Source organism: Schistosoma mansoni (assembly GCF_000237925.1).
Source record: "Schistosoma mansoni, WGS project CABG00000000 data, chromosome 1 unplaced supercontig 0034, strain Puerto Rico, whole genome shotgun sequence".
Taxonomy (NCBI): Eukaryota; Metazoa; Platyhelminthes; class Trematoda; order Strigeidida; family Schistosomatidae; genus Schistosoma; species Schistosoma mansoni.
Genome location: NW_017385988.1, coordinates 1,585,113 through 1,603,356, shown reverse-complemented (window position 1 = coordinate 1,603,356; position 18,244 = coordinate 1,585,113). Strand labels below are relative to the sequence as shown.

At 35.0% G+C, this 18,244-nt stretch overlaps 1 protein-coding gene across 1 annotated transcript in view; it reads right to left on the bottom strand.

The window, feature by feature from the left end:
- The window catches only part of Smp_155270 (HMG-CoA synthase), a gene marked incomplete at its 3' end in the record, with an annotated part of 65,434 nt that overhangs the window by 13,802 nt on the left and 33,388 nt on the right, over positions 1–18,244 (bottom strand). The window contains exons 5-13 of the mRNA XM_018791890.1: positions 15,971–16,362; positions 14,913–15,353; positions 12,613–12,677; positions 11,439–11,541; positions 9,622–9,853; positions 7,891–7,904; positions 6,310–6,410; positions 4,882–5,018; positions 2,296–2,473 (exon numbers count right to left, since the gene is read on the bottom strand). Of these exons, the coding sequence (XP_018644995.1) occupies positions 2,296–2,473; positions 4,882–5,018; positions 6,310–6,410; positions 7,891–7,904; positions 9,622–9,853; positions 11,439–11,541; positions 12,613–12,677; positions 14,913–15,353; positions 15,971–16,362 (1,663 nt within the window). The remainder of the gene's footprint in view (positions 1–2,295; positions 2,474–4,881; positions 5,019–6,309; positions 6,411–7,890; positions 7,905–9,621; positions 9,854–11,438; positions 11,542–12,612; positions 12,678–14,912; positions 15,354–15,970; positions 16,363–18,244) is intronic.

The following is an 18,244-nucleotide window of genomic DNA, read 5'->3' as shown; positions in this document are numbered from 1 at the left end:
GTATACATGGTTTGGGTTTGAATTAGTAGTTTGCTAAAGCCTTTATACTACATACATTTTTAACTCGTACCACCGTTGAGTCAGTTCTTTTAATCATCGCGCTGCATACTTTTTGGCTAGTGAAAATCTAGAGCGAGAATTACCATTGGAACTTCTGTTGGAGATATTGATTGAATAACAGGAATATTGAAGAGACAATACTTTTCTAGAAACTAGTATTTAGATGGCCTAGTACAGACATCTCAGTCCTACTTAGAAAAGACTAGCTCAAATTAATGTGTACTACAACTCTGCTACTTGATTTTGTTCTCTTTAGTCTGTTCAAGAAGCTATACCGAGGTAAAATAAGGAACTTAACAACGGTTATTTCCCTAAATTAAGCATAAATTAATGTAACTAAAGCCTGTTTAGAAATCTAGATATTCAGTTTCAACTCTTAAGAATAATTGAAAGCGTGATTTAATTGAAGCTAGACCACCATGGAAAACTAGGAAGCACTGGACAGCCGTTTCGTCCCATCGTGGGACTCCTCAGCAGCGCGCATCCACGACCTCGCCCCGCGAGATTCAAACCCAGGATCTACCAGTCTTGCGCCAGAGCACTTAACCGACAGACCACTGAGCCGGCATCCGATGGTGTTAATGTCTTACTCCAACCAATCCACGAAGTTGAGCAACCATTCACCAATTGTCTTCAGTGAGTTCCTATCTCACAACAGACGTGGTTTGAACTCCACTGGTCACTGCTTCTCACTAGAACTCCTGGATTTACCTCTCGAAGTCAATCACTTCAATTGACTCACGCTTTCAACTATGAAAATACTAAATCTCCATTCTTAAAAATAAGTTTTCACAAGATTTAGAACATGGCAAGGTGATTTTATTACAACTTAGTTTGCTGACTTCTCCATTTTCTTTGGAAAAAGTCGGCTTCTCAGGATTTACAGATGAAACTGAAGATGATTAACTCTTCAAACTTCCACCATCTAACTGAATTTTATTTAGCATATAAACAGTACAAAATTCATAACTTTCACGAATAATATGCTTTTTCATTCCAATTTATATTTGTAAATGAGCATTCGCATTAATAAATAGGGAGGGTCATGTACATATATCTGGCGTACCATCTGGACCCATGACACTCTTTAAAAGAGGAAAACATCCTCACCTCTGAATTAAACGTAATTTGGATACCGGCCCAGTGGTCTAGTGGTTAAGCGCTCGCGTGCAAGACTTATAGGCCCTGGATTCGAATCTCGTGGAGCGGGATCGTGGATGCGCACTGCTGAGAAGTCCCACTATAGAACGGAACGACCGTCCAGTGCTTCCAGGTTACCCATAGTGATCTAGCTTCAATCAAATCATGATTTCAATTATACAAAATTAACAAAAATCTCCACAAAACATCATTCTGGTAATTTTAATCAGTCAGTCAGCTACAACGTAGGACGAGGCACATACATGCATCCGTCCAAGTTGCCATACCTCGTTAACACAACAAGATGAACACCGAATTCATAGAAGGAGTTAATTTAGTGGTGGTAGTATATAAAAGATAGGTTGTATATAAGGATATAGTATAGGAAGGAAGAAAGTTATGAAGTAATTTTAGTCTCAAAGTTTAAGGAAAGATAAAGAGTGTATACACCTACAACATTGTGATCGATTCTGAGCCATTTCACACAGAGTCTCCAACAATTGGTTACGATAGTCACACGGATCCCAACCAGGTAGTCTGCATCTGACAACATGGCTCAGACTAGAACTCTGACTTCAAGAACTGATGGCACGTTTTGGTTTGGCCACCCCTAACACTATTCCAACCATCGTCAATGCTAGTCAGCATAGCGCGTGGTGGTAATCGGTGTTCAGGCATACGTAGCACGTGGCCTAACCATCTCAGTTGGTGAAGATTCATGACCTCATCAACTGATTTACCATCATTCCCTAATACCCTGTGTCTAACCTCATTATTACTTACCCGGTGATCCCAGCAGATGGGAGCAATATTTCTAAGGCATCTGTGGTCAAATACTAGTAACCTACGAGTATCTTCTACTCTTAATGGCCATGTTTCACAGCCGTAAAGTAGAACAGAGCGAACTGCTGCGCAGTATACTCGTCCCTTAATTGATAGACGGATATCTCGCCTTCGCCATAGGTGACGTTAGTTGGCAAAAGCCAAATAAATTTGTTAACTACCGAAACATAAACATACTACTATATAAAGTGCTAAAACAAGCTATGAAAAAACAAACAGATCATTTATACATAAAACATTTTCGGTACGTACCTCTCCAACTTTATATTGTTCATCTGAATATTCATTACAATTCCATATTGTAATTTCCAAATGTAATTTATTCAAATCATCATCTGTGAAATTGGTAAATCGAAAAACTTGATTCCATACAGGATTTGTATTATTACCACTACAACTGGCTAGTTTTGTGCATCGAGAATTGTACTCTCTGAAAAAAAATCATTAAACCTATTGAATTCACACTATATTGTTAATATGATGAGAAAACAGATTTATTAAGTTATTTTTTGTACCCATGGGATCGGCCAGTAACTAGAGGATAGCAGTCCTATTGATCTGGTTCAAGTGTTGATTAGTTCTATTGAACTGTCTAACTATTATCAATGATCTTCGGCTAACCAATAACACGATGGCTATGAAATAACAGCCGAGAACAACAATGAACAACCATTAGTCCAGAATGCACTTCCTCACGTTTGTTTGCCCAATGGTCAAGATAGGATATAACGTAGCAGGTAGAAGACTTACATCGTTCGAATTTATGAATTATTCAAATCCTGACTACACATCAATAGAAATCACAATGTCGGCATAACTGAACCATAAATGATGAGGAATTGGATAACAGGTCCATAATAAACAAATAATAACTAAGGGAAATTACAAAACGACATCAACCCTTAATGTACCATAAAAAACACTTAATATGTATGCGAGAAAAATATAAACAGTAACTTCAGGTAGGACAGTTCCGAAAGTTCAACCTCGCCTAGGATTCGTCCCGTTTTGCAAAGTTATCAACTAATAAATGTGTCTCTTCTAAGCCATTATTACTCAAGTTTATATTGTACACTGAGGAGTCCCATACTAGGACGAAACGGCCGTCTAGTACTTCCAGGTTTTCAATAATGGTCTAACATTGATCCATTCATAATATAAATTTAAACTCAACAATCTCCACAACCTTATACTGATATATTGTGTATATTTCTTTAATAAAATTAAGTGAAGTAGGTTAGTGTGTAAGAATAGACCAATTTTATGTAGACAATCACTAAAAAATAAAGCACCAATAACTCCCAGTGTTGAATAATATCCATTTCGGAATAGTTTTAATGTTGTTGTGTTGTTTGAACTAGATTGTAAAGTATACACTGTCGTTCTGGACAACGTGATTTACTTCACACAGAAGTGAGTCTCTCAGTGATAATAATACTAATAATAACAATCATGTTCTCACTAGTAACTAATTCTCGCAAACACTTCCTGGTGTTCTAATGAGAAGTTATATATAGTGGAATTTAACCATGCCGTGTGAAGCAGTTATTCATATTACAAGATGGTTGCATAATATTACAGATCGATTAAATTTATGCTTGTAAACCACCGAATGTCAATTCAGTGGTCTGAAGGTTAATCATCCCTCAGGGAGCCTAAAACTCCTTGACTGTATTTCCTAGTTGTGGATATTTGAAACTGAAGTGAAGTCACTATTAAAAGATTGACTTCTTGAACAGGTGCCTTAACTGTATTTCAGTTGATAACTAAACATATTTTAGAAAAAAATAAGGTTATACTGTTCTCATATAATCTCATCACTCAAGTGTGTAGCACTGTTGAACAGTGATTATGTATTCTTTATTCAAAAACGACTTGTCTTTTGTTCAGAATCAATTTCACTGAAATACTGTAACTTTTATACTGACTGTTTCAATACCTATATTGATTGATCACTGTGTAATGATTAATATCATGTTTGTTTAGTTCTTGCTACCGATCGAATTCTGTCAATCAAGTTATCATTTGACTACTGACCTAAGTGAATCAACAACTTGTGAAATATGTTTCGATGTCAGGTGGTTAGAAGTATTCACCAGAAAATTTTGGACCTATAGTTTTGTGCTACCTGGCTCTAATTGGCAAGGCAATCAGAGGGGCCTGAAGTCCCTTGAAGGATTTGAAATTGCAGCATTGAAATTTATAGCACAAGATCTTACCACTGAACTATTCGGATACCAACTGATTTCATTTATGACTCAGATATTTATATTAGCTAGTCACTGAGTAAAAACTGATGTCTTGTTTCTCTATTTTTTGGTGCCTATCAACTTCTCAATCCCTGTTGGCTTAGTTTTGCGTCAAGAAGTTGTATTAAGAATAAATTACATTATAGAAATCATGAATTTATAAACATCTAGCAAGAGAATTGACTTATAACGATGTATTACAGTTTACAATATGGTTGGAAATGTTAATTTTCCATAACATCGGAACAGTTGTTACTAGCTGGTAGGTTAGAATTCTAGTCTCAGTCAGTCAGTCAGTCAGCTACAAACGTAGGACCAGGCACATTTATGCATCGGTCCAAGTTGACATTCTAGTCTATTCTAGTCTATGAAATTTAATTTGCCTGGCTTTATTAAATTTCATATACATAAAAGAATCAGGCTTAAAGTCAAGTACTAAAATCTCTACTTTGTAAATGTAGTACAAATTGTTAAGGTTTAATGGAGCATTCATCAGTTTGTGCAATACATTAAGTATCGTTGATATGAAATCTAGTGTATAAAAAAGTAATGCTTCAAGAGAAAGACTCTCTAATCATAATGAACTTACACTTGTTCTGGAAGAAGGCACAAACGACAATAAAAATTACATAGCATTCTAGAAGCCTTATTTATATTCGGCAGATTTCGGGCTTCTAGAATACTGACAATTAATTGATGTTTAATTTCGTCGTAGAATAATTTCAGCTACAAAATAACACATAGATAAAAAAAAGATAGAAGAGATCTCAAAATTCAGTAGGAAGACGATGTTAAATATATCAAGGGAATAGGAAATACTTTAGGAATTGCTTCATAACAGAATGTAATATTCTTCTATGTTGTTATTATTAATTCATAACGAAGTAATGACTAGTCTTCACCAATGACTAATTTCAAGAAGCATTTTCGAAGTTCTAGGAAAGATCAATGACCTATAAAGCTAACTATTTTGAAAGTTAAGTGAAAAGTAGCCACGATTTATTGTCAGTTATAAATGTACAAAACTGGTCTTTTAGTTATGATACTCACCGTGATGCTCGAACTCTGTGTTTGCACCCTGTATAGAGTCGTTTGTGCAAAGTTGGTCGAAATAATTAATTGTTCTGTACTTAGCGCATGGTTGATCAGATATTAAAAAAAAGCCTTAGACCTAGGTCTCTCGTTAGTTAATACTTATCCACAGAACCTAAAAGAGATTCTCTGGTTACTGATGATAGAAGACTAAGTCCATATCAAAGGTCGGATTTATTATCATTGAGTTAACGGAGATTAGACTAAATTCCAGTACTACTGAAAAAATGACGCATTATTTGGCTAATTAGTAGTGACTTGTATAAAACCGTCTAGTCTTTAGTATCGATTGAATCCAAGAAATCAAGTTTTACTATAGCCAGTACTCTAAGTGACACAAAGAGGCCAAAGTAGAAATAAGTATTTTTGGTTAATGCTGAGTAATGTAGGAATGTATTATGCTGCTACGTTTTTGGAACAATCTTATTAGACAAGTTAATCTTCTATTACATCAATCAGTACAAACTGTTTAATCGTTCCTTCATTGTAGTTGGTGAAGGGAGAAGCAGGGGTTGGTGATATTTCTTCTGTACGCATAGCTCAGGTTTCTTCATGCTGATTGCTACTGCCTCAGCCGTTTGAAGGACTTTAAGCCTAACAAGTTTTAGGGAAAAATTATTGACCCTGTAAATAATTGAAAAGGATTGGTTTATACTGGCACTATGACCAGTTTTTACTAAATGGGCCAATGTCGAGCTGTTCACTTTCTTCACCAAACCTTTGTTCAGCCACACTGGGAGGTGTTCGTGAGCACGAAAATGTAAATTCTTAGAACTTCTGCCAATATAACTTGCTCCACAGGAGTAGTCGAACTGATAAATACAAAATGAGGTGGTCATTCTAGGTAATTCATCTTTTAGCCTCATTTAAAACAATAATATTCTCTATAAATAAATATATACGAAATCCTGAAAAAGTAACATACATGTAAACTAGATTTAATATTGTGTTCAACGGAATCCATTTCATTCGGATTAAGACAATCAGAACGATTCGGAACCATCAATACAAAATCATCAGTCGGTGCTAAAATAAATTCAATGAGAGGGGAAAATTTTAAAGCAATATATAATGTATCAGTTACAGCAAAAAAATAATCATGTGACTTGTAATTAAATGAACCGTTAAGTTCGCTTGCATAATTCGCATATTTCTAATCACAGATGCATATTCAAGTTTTGGGATCACCGGGTAAGTAATAATGAGGTAAGACATAGGGTATTAGGGAATGATAGTAAGTCAGTTGATGAGGTCATGAATCTTCATCAACTGAAATGGTTAGGCCACGTGTTACGTATGCCTGAACACCGATTACCACCACGCGCTATGCTGACTAGCATTGACGATGGTTGGAATAGTGTTAGGGGTGGCCAAACCAAAACGTGCCATCAGTTCTTGAAGTCACTAAGTTCTAGTCTGAGCCATGTTGATAGATGCAGACTACTTGTTTGGGATCCGTGTGACTATCGTAACCAATGGTTGGAGACTCTGGATGACATGGCTGAGAATCGATCAAAATGGCGCAGGTGTATACACACTTCATCTTCCCTTAAACCTTGAGAATAAAATTGCTTCATATCTTTCTTCCTTCCTATACTATATCCTTATATACAATCTTTCTTTTACATATTAACACCACTAAATTAACTCCTTCTATGAATCCGGTGTTCATCTTGTTGTGTTAACGAGGTATGGCAACTTGAACCGATGCATAAATGTGCCTGGTCCTACTTTATAGCTAACTGGCTAACTGACTGATTGACGTTTGATTTCCAAAGGTTGTCCAGGCTAAATTTAATCCATAATATACACTACAAATTCAGTTTTATTCTCCTGATAAGGAGTTACTCAACACAAAATAATCCATCAGCTAGATAACCATTTGAAATTAAGGTCAGTATGCTAATTTTTTTATCTTAGTGCTAACTCTTCAGTAATGGATTTCAAGGACACAATATGTTCAGAAGATGGATTTGGTTATATACTGAGCTCTTCAAATGCATATAAACTAATATATTATTTATCACTTTATATATGGACCCATAACCAAGACTCATATCATCTTACAATTTTATTACATTTTAAATGAGATGAATAGCTTACAGGAAAACATTAAATATCTTATATGACGAGACTATAATTTGTGGACGAACCAATCAGATTTCGGATAACGGGTCTTGGATTTTGGCGCGAAATTCATTCATCCGTTTGGTCAGAGGGCGTTTCAGTATTTTAACTGATGTTGGTTTGTGATGAAAACCATAAATCTGATTCGTAACCCTTACCATGAATTGTGAATCATAATCGTTATTCTTCACCCTGGTTTATAACCCTCATTTAGCCCCAGTAAGTAGGTGGACATTTTCTAGGTCACTCTAGCGTCGCTCCAAGGATCGTCCATAAATTATAGTCTCACCTCTTATATTTATATAAAAATTATACTATGCTCGAAAGCAAACTGAATAAGTTTTATTTTAAATACCAAAGAAAATTATTAGAGACTTACTGTTATCAGGTTCACTGAATTAATAAACAGAGAAGTAATGAAAAAAAACGAACTTGTTATTCAAGCATTATAATAAAAGCTATATTGTAAGCAAAGATGGATAGTGGCTAGCAATGGAATCCAGGACGCGCGTTTCGTCCTATTTGGGACTCGTCAGCTGGATGTACCTGCATCTCAGAGTTGATGTTCACTCTGGGACTCGAACCCAGTAACCATCGCTTCAAACACCATCGCGTTATCCACTGCTAGCCAACATCCATCTTTGCTTACAATGCTTGTGAAATAAGGCAATCTCGATGCAATACACACAGTATGCACATATGCCCATTAGAGACTGACCAGTTGCAGTCCTAAACATCAATGGGAAGCTTCAAACAAACAATACCAAGTGAATTTAAAAGTTATATTGATTCCAAAGTTTCAATGAAAGATTATTTTTTTTATGAATAGACTGATAAACAGTTAATAAATCAAAATAAAACAATAATTCTTGGGAGATAAATTTTTTCCACATTAGCAGCGTTCACCAACGATATCACACATGAAAGAATTCTTAGTCTTTGAGTTTTTGCAAATCTTCAACAAATTATACCCATAATATAAGTAATTCAAGGAGTCTCTATGTATAAACTGGATGATTTGATCCTCAAAGACCACATGGATCACCTATTGTTTTCTCAGTTCCTTATTTCATTTTTGAAAATTTCCTATTTACATATATTCCGGCTGTAAACAACGTTGTCACTTATGAACACAGTTAAACGAATGATCAATAATGTTATACATTAATTGTTAATCGTTCTGGTTCAATCTGATCTTGGTGAGGTTCGGCCCTACTTCCTTTGTAAATAATAACCGCTATTCACATTAGTCATTACTCACTCGTTTAGCATGTGTAGCTTTCATATTTATTCCTATAAATGATCACAACGGTTTGTTATTCATGTACTAACTATGATAATTTTATGTATGAAAGCATGCTAGTTAGTCGAGAATGTCGGACCTAGGAGTTTTTCACGTGGATTATGAAACCGAAATACGTTAATTCGTTAGTGATTTGGCTGCTACTAACCGTTTTCTTAAGTTTGTATGATTATGAAGTACATATCTTAGTTATTAAACAACATCTTTACCACAGTATTTATTTATTTATTTAAACATATAAATATTGGTACAAGGAAGCACCAGATACATATGCGCCTCACAAATCTCATATGATTCGTGTGAGGGCTGTGATACTGCTCGGGTGCCCAAACCGAAACAGGTGGTTTTCTTAGGGGGACACACCCCGAGCCTTTGACCTAAAGGTCTAATCCACAAGGCAGTGGAGTATCGTAAGGAGATACAGTCACATGGTAGCCGGTCATACGCCATTTGTTCCCTCAGGATACTGGAGCCCATGTGCACGATTGGTTTGGAATAAGGGTTTTCCAACTCCCCTAGGTGGATCCTCAACATCCACCAACCCGGTTAAACCCCGGACATTCGGTTTTCGTCCTCTCAATTTCGTAAACAACACCCCTTTCACGAGAAGGCAGTGAGTAGGACTTCCCTGGCAAAGGCTATATACGCGTGGCCGTGTGAAAGCATTTCGAGAGGGAGAGCAGACTCTCCCCACTCTCGGACGTACCAGGGCATTTGGGGGCAACCACAGTATATATATGACAATGGCATTCACTAGCCTACTTATTTACAAAATAAATGATTTTTGTCATTAAATAAAACTCTTACTTTAATTCTCTTTGAGCTAACAATTCCACTTGTAATTCATCTCTTGATTGATATATGATTTGTGAAACATCATCAGCACTAAGACCACGTAATGATTGCCCATTCCATTCTAAAATTTCATCACCAGATTTTAAATGCCCAATAATATCAGCTGGACTTCCTGGTTTAATTTGTGTTACAAATGCTGATAAACGTCCAGATTTGTTGAGTCGACCACCAGCTAATTTAAGACCTGATTTTGAAAAAAAAATTGTATGAGGAATATAATGTGATACAATTTCTATTTTAGTAATAAAAAGGTTTCAAATTGTTAGTGAGACCAGGGGATACTGGTGTTATTGCACAAGGTTGAAGATCTCTTTTGAACTTCGATGTACTATGTTAGCCAATCAGTATAAAGACATCAAAGTGAGAGTTAATAATTTGAAAGAAGAAAAGTGTAGCCTATAGATCATCTAATGGACCATAAATATTTTACAGACGAAGAAATGATATTGGAGTACGACATGAGCGTAAGCATAGGAATGGGCTGAAAACACACTGATGACAAATTTTCATCCATTTCTTAGTCAATCAGAAAGAAGTCTTTGTAAATGGGCTGTTTGTGGGAAATATTTCAAAATCTTGACAGATCTTACATTGAGTACTGATTGACATTTTTTACAGGTTAGTTTTCTTCTATATTGGAGAAACGATTACAGATTAATTCGTCTTCGTAGACATAGATTATTCACATTTTCAAACTCTTATGGAAACCTAGAAATATTTCCAAGAGTCCTCGTATTTTTCTTCATTAGTTCAGACGTTAGGGATAAGAATTGAGGGTTAATGGTTAGGATTTTATTACCGCCAACTGACATCAGATACAATGCAACAGTATTCTGTAGCCATATGGATGAATAAATTTCAAATCTGAGAGGCATTGTCTGATTTGTTCATCCATTGGGTTAAAGTTTTTTTCATGATTAATGATTGCGAATTAGGGAGTATTGATTTGGCCGTTACATACAATTTATAGAGATAGGATCGAACTTTTGATTCATTTTCAATTCTCGCTATCATTTTAAATGTTTTGATCAGCGTACAAAGGTATATCTTTTGCTTGTTATACGTGATATAAGGTCCTTACGTAATCGACTAAAAGTCTCGTTCTTGCCTCTAATTGGCTCGTTCTTGTACCATACATTTACAGATGAATGAATACTAGTTGGAATTACCTTTTGAACTGTTAAGATGTGACGTTTGCTAACTGGATTCTAATTGATTTGGTAGTAGAATATGATTTATTGTTTGGTTGTGCTGAGATTATTCTTATTGGTTAAGAAGATTGATACTTTATTCCATTAGCTAATTGTATTAATGACTGCCTTGGGAAGATTGTTGAATGAACATGTGGTAACAGTGAGTAGACGTATAAATTGTAATAACCTTTGAAAATATCAATCTCAGTCTATAACTATGTTGACAAACTTTGTATTATTCATTCGATGTACTCGTAACTATTTAATCAGTCGAAGATCAAATAGTGGTCATATTCAAATTAACTCATCTTAGGAATAGACATAGCTAATAAACCATTAAGAAATGGAGACAGACATGAGAAGAATGAACAAAAATTGTATAGAACTAGAAAGGAAGGCCTAGGACAGAGTGAATGGGTTGAAGAATGCTGGTCGGCGGCCTATACTCCATTGGAAGTAACAGGCGTATGTAAGTAATTAAGTAATGAGCCATTAAATGAAGACCACATCTGTATAAATACAATTTAAGTAATAAAACTACTGATTAGAAATCAATGTAAAATTTATTTGATTTACCTAAACCAGGTTCACCAGAATGTGGATCAGTTTTCTTTTGTAAAATCATATGACCAATTAAATGTTTACCATTCTCTGATACACTCCAAGTTACTGGTTGAGACTTAAATTTAAAATATGAATACATTAAATTGTGATTTTGGGAAAGATATTTTTAGGAAATAAAGTCATTATAATGGATATTTTCAACATTAACTGATGCCTTTTGTAGTACCGAGGAAAAACTAGAGAAAATCAAATAACTGAATCATTCCAGTCTAGAACTCCTCGGAAGTATATGCCTACAAACTTGAAGAGAACTGAACTAAGTTGAATATGTGGATTATTGGCTTCTGTCTTAATAGCGAAGTGGTAGTGTGTGGGCATTTTAGCCTAGGATTATAAGTCAATCACTGTTAAAGCCATTACAACTTTTAAAAAATTGGTATCTCTTAGTTCTGAACCTCATGAGACACAGTATTTCCATCGTAACACTCTTAGGTAATTTGTGCCAACTAGCATAAAATCTATGTTCGAGGTTGGCTACTGATTGTCTTCAAACACCTAGAAAGTTACAGGGTTGTTAGATTACCGATAAGGTTGAAAGCTTACAATCTAAATGTCAAACGAAGCTATTTAATAGAAGAATGAAGGTAACTGCTATCAATAATTGACTTCAGTCACAAACATTTTATTAAATACAATGGTTTACAATAATAATTTAGTTTTGAGATAGGACTAAAAATGAACAATGTTGAAGAATAGTACCATTCAATCACATCTGTACCCTACTAATTTTTGGTTAGTAAGTAAGTTACAAAGATTTTGATAGTTTTACGTTGAATTTCGTCACAAACTGATACCAGCTGGAAATCTAACGAAAAGTAGAATTCATTTTTCAATCTGAATTAGGAATCTTCAGTAGTGGGTATCGCTTCAATGAAAAATATCCCTTAACTCTACATATCTTTCCATAAATCATCTCAGTACACGATAGTCATATACCCACTGATAGTAACTTTGAAATTGTTTCTTTAATGTTCTAATGAGATAGGGAAAGGGTTGGAAACGTGACTGATAGAGTCAAGAAAGTCACCACTAAGACTATAACTCATCAAGGAAATTTTTCGAGAATGAAAAATACAAATGTTTACCATAAATACATTCATAGATATTATTAATATAATCAACCTACTGATGAAATATTCGGTGGTAACCTTTTTCTAACAACTGTTCCATCTTTGTGGTTGTATTGAACATCTAGCAGTAATGTAAAAAAATTAAAAAAACAAATACAGTAAGAGCAGAATATAATGAACAGAGATGGATGGTGGCTAACAGTGGAATCCAGGACACGCGTTTCGTCCTATGTGGGACTAGTCAGCTGGATGTACCTGCATCCCAGAATTGATGTCCCTTCCGGGACTGGAACGCAGAACCATTCGTTTCAAACGCCATCGATTTATCAACTGCCAGTCAACATCCATCTTTGATTATAATGCTTGCGATTTAAGGCAATCTCGAGGCGATCCGCTTAGGATACACATATGCCAATGTGAGACTGAACAATCGTAGTCCTTAAACTCAATGAGAAGATTCAAACGACCAACAAAAATGAATTAGAATATAACGAATTTCGAAAAGAAGAATACAGCTTGATAGTGTAGTTTCATCAGTTCATACTCTTTTTTGTTTATTGTAGCGACTATCCCGTTAAGATTGAAAACCTTCCTACATGAAAATCAATTATTTTTCTCTCGATAATTAGTCGTCTAACTTAACTAATACATAACATCAACTCAGCAACTCGTCATTTGTTAGTCAATTCTGTAGGTGGATGTAGGGACGGCCACCGGTGAACTCAAAAAAACTCTTGGAAGCTCAGAATGAGCCAGAGACATTCCATCCAATCATCTTTTAATGAACATTCTAGAATCTCGAAGTGTAGCTTTTCGATTAGACAAATGCCAAAAGCTGTATGTAGATTGAATGATTTCCTTTTTAACAAAAAAATATAAATACCTCAGTGTTTAGTACTATATTTGATACTGTGTGGAGTAAGATTCTTTTTCATTCATCTTCTATCTTCCAACTTGCGACTTAGATGGTTCTGGTGTTCCAGTGATCAAGCTGTACGCGGTGTAACAAGAATACAATTCCCAGATATAACAGCAGATTTGTAAATTTCTTAGTTAAGGCTATTATAAATTATGATTGAAGACTTTTAGATGACATGGCTTAAAGTAAATCTTCTTGAGTCAGATCCATTCAATCCTCAATCTTCTCTAAACCTGACCTTGGTTATTATCATTTCACATCTATAACTTTACACTGTTATTCACAGTATTATTTCAACTTCCTTGATTTTCATCATAAGATTTTACTAATTCTTTGGGTTAGTATGATGTGTTATTCCATGTAATATATTATAACTTGTACCAATCCAAATGAAATTGTTTATAGCTAGACTGTCCCAGTGTAAAGTCCCAACATAAACGTCAACCTCTTATGTTGATGAATACATCGAATATATGAAGTCACCCGTGTTTTTTTTATCGCTGATTTACTATTTAGATGATTAATGATGAGCTAAAGTTGGGAAAATCTGGTTTGGGTACATGATTTTAGCAAAGCATTTGGTGCAATGAAAACATGAAACCATGAGGTAAATAAATAGCTTAACTCTTCAGGGCTTTAAACTTTCCTTTAAACAATGAAAACAAAGACTGGACAGATTTATTGTCACGAGGGCTGGCTTGAAGGGGATAATACTGATTTTGAATATTAAAAGTTTTTCATCATCTCTGATGTGAACGGCGAAACAAGAAGCCTTAACAAATTACGGAAGCTATTTTTCGGGACGTTATTTCATTTAATTCAAAGCTCGTTAAACTGTAACATTTACTTTTGCCCCTAGTCTATTCTACAGATCATGAGCTTTCGTTTGATGTATGATTCACTGCCATAGCATTTTCTGTTTCAAAGCTATTGTAATTTAGACGCAACCTTTTATACTCTATTTTCTACTCTAATCCCCCAGTTTTGGACATCATTGTATTTTCCTAATTATTGTACGTCCTGGTCAGGTTAGTCATCTATTTATTCATGTATCTTTTTACACTAATCTGAATTCGGAATTCGAGTGCTAGATCGGGATTGGAATAAAGCGGTTAGTGTTCCAGTTGTCCTTGTCTTCTCTCTCTCTCTTGCGTGCTTGTCAGACAACCAGGGATAGTATAGTTTTCGTCTTTCTAGCCCCACATCGAACTCACGCATATTAGCCTCAAGGTTAAGCCAGTCAGCCTACCGGGTCAAGGTCTTAATCTTCATTAGATAAGTTATACTCGGCACGTAAGTGGGTAGACAGACTCAAGGACGTATCAATCTCATTTCGTGTATTTGTAGAGCAGTTTAATACATTCAGTTATCATTTTGTTTTTAATGCCGATTTATACTTCTCTTATCTTATTTTAGATATTACTAAAAAAAACTGACCTTTTTGATATCCCATAGATCTATTCTCAGGTAGTTGTCTATGATATGCAGGTTGAGCTACATCACTGTACGCATATCTTACTGGTGGTTCATCACATAAAGATAATGCTTTATCTTGATCCCATACATTTGGTTTTAACTGTCTATCGTAATATGGTGTTGTTGAACGTTTACTAATATAAAATTGACTAGCTGGATCATCATCATCTGTTACAGTTCCTTGAGAATATGGTGAATTTTTTCTTTCAAAATTTGTCGGTAATAATCGGCGTCTTGGTTCTTGATATAATACCGAGCCATCATCAACAACACTGAAATCTTCCCCATCTGAACTACTAAATGAAAGATGATGTAACTGATGATGGCGTAGCTGGTCACGATATCTTGGTGGTACAGCACCATAACGATAAGTTTCCCAATTTGGTTTATTTCGTCGTTGTGCTAATTATTAAAACAAAAAATGAAAATTATGAAAGCTAACAATAATTTTCGGTGCTTAATATTCAATTTATATATCGTTGGCTCTTTAAAGAATAAACTGTAGTCGATTATGCCGACCAACTGATCATAATTTAGAATCAATTTGTGGAAATTGTACAGATCGTAGTTTAAATCACGGATTAAATTCAGCTAGACAACCGTTGAAAACTAGAAAGCAATAGAAGGCTGATATGTTTTAGTATTGGACTTATCAGTATTGTGCACCCCAAGATCATTCCACGATCAGAACCCAGATACTTCGAGCTTCTCGGATTGTCTTTAATTCTCAGACCACTAGTTTATCATTCACTAGTTCATATTTTATAACTTCAGTCGGTTGAATACCAGCTTAGTGGTCTTAAGGTTAAACACTCTCTGAGAGACCTAAAGTCTCTGGATCCAATCTTTTAAACGGTAATGGATCGGCGCTGCCCCAGTAGTTTTATAGCAGGATGAAACAATTGTACAGTGTTTCTCTATTTTTAATAGTTTACCATCTAAACTCAGTCCATAATATAAACTACAAAATGAATACAATTGACATTATACATTAAAATTATGTAAATCAATTAACTTACCACTAAAAGGACTAGATGAATAGTTTTGTTTGTAATATGGTGATTGGGAAGGAAAATTTTGATCACTTCTACATCTGATTTCTTGATGTCTGCCAAATTCGTGTGCCGAACCTTTTCCATAAGACAAACCATATTTTGTAGCACTATCACCACCACCACCACTTTGACATGGTGAATCCGATGGATCAGAAGGGAATGAATCACCTGGATATGTAGGATCCAAGTAAGGATTACCAAGTAATCTAGGATCATTAGGGGGATAACGATTATTCACATCTCTGTATGATGTGATTTCATCTGGTAGATAATACGCACCGGGTGTATGCCTAGACTTTGCACTATGACCATATTCACCAGGAATTTGGTCATATTTTATAAATTTATCACCAAATCTAAAATATGTAAAATAAAAGAGAAGGGGTTAGTCTAAACCAAAGGGAATTTGTATAATGAACCCTTGAGTGGCGTTGAGGAAGTAAAGTGGATTTTTAGCGAATAAGAATGTCGATTATATAAATGAATAATTTATTACATTAAACTCAAAGTTATTAAGCGTTTTGTTTGAGAATTCGGGCTAATGTTTAGGGGTTAGGAGTCGGGCTTCAATTGGTGGCTATGATTGTGTTAAGAAATTGGAGTTAGGAGTTTGGGCTTAACTTAGAAATTAGAGTTACGGTCAGAATATAGCTTTAAGAGTTAGAAGTAATGATTAACAACTAAGTGGGAGGATTCTCTGTAGACTCATATAGATAAATATTTATGTGTTCAGTTCCTTGATTCCCAATATTAAGAACCTTTAAGTAATCATCAAAATATATGAACCATGATATCGTTTCTTTAATTTCCCCGTGTTTCTAAGCATTTAAGAAACTGAGTGTCACTAGTATTTATTTAGCTTCTAATAAAATGACAACTATCCGTCAGTGAGTTTTGGATTTTGAGCAGAGGTGCAAGAGTTCCTATCTTATAATCTGTTTGGGTCGTCAGTATAGTATGATTTCAAGGATTTATCGTTTTTGAAATATATTTTCATCACAAAATGACGTTAACTGATAAGGTATTGAAAAATGTGAAGCGCAAACAGACAATTCTTACTTTCTAAAATTTGAATCCTCCAGAGTAGTTTATAACTATAATTTTGAATGGGATAGTAGGTAAGTCAGGAATTTAAAAGTGACATTCATTGGAAATTGCTCAACATTAAATGTAGAATATGAGTTTGACGGTTTAATACTACTATGCTCAGTATGAAACCTAAAAATCCTCTCATCGTTCTAGTGTGAAGTTGTAGTTACACTCTATCAAAAAGTTTAAAACTTGAATAAAACAGATATTCTCAGAAGGTGGGTTTGTGAGAAGCAATCACTAGTGGAGTTCAACCGAATCTGTTGTGAGATAGTAACTCACTGAAAACAATGGTGGACGGTGGCTCGATTTCGTGGATTGGTTGAAGTTAGACATTAACACTGTTAGATCCCGGCTTAATGCTCTAGAAGTTAGGCGTTCGTGCGTGATACCAATAGGTCTTGGGTTCGAATACCGCGAGGCGGGATCGTGGATGAGCACTGCTGAGGAGTCCCACAATAGGACGAAACGGCCGTCTAGTGCTTCCAGGTTTTCCATGATGGTCTATCATCAATTGACTCATGATTTCAACGAAACAAATAATATTTAATAACAAAGAAAAGAATATTCTTTGTTCATATATAGTTGTGTTTTTAATATGATGAGAATTTTTCAGTGAACAAAGGAAGTATTTATTTTCTTCTACCCTTGAATACTTCATTTCTTTCATAAAATATTGAAACCAATCAGTAATACAATCAAATAAAATTGCCTATGACCTTCATTTGTACTTTTATTACAGTAAATTGATTTTAAAATTAAGTTATTTTAAAGGGTTGACTTTTTTTCCTCATTTATTCATTCCCTTTTTCTTTCTTTTTTTTTATAAACCATATTAAGATGATAAACTTGATTTCTAATGTTTATTTCATCCACTCCTTTTAGATAAATTCTTGTTATCATTCTAGTGCATAAGTAGATATATTTCGTCCAACAACTGTTATGATCCAGTAGAAATGTAGTGAACAGAACAAGAGTGGGGACAATCAAAGGTATCTACGCACGAGGTTACAGAATATCTGACTAAAATCTGACAACCATACAGTAAATAGTTCGAAGGGGGTTTTGTGGAGATTTAGTATTTGCATAGTTGAAAGCATGAGTCAATTGAAGCTAGACCCCCATGGAAAACCTGGAAGCCCTGGACTA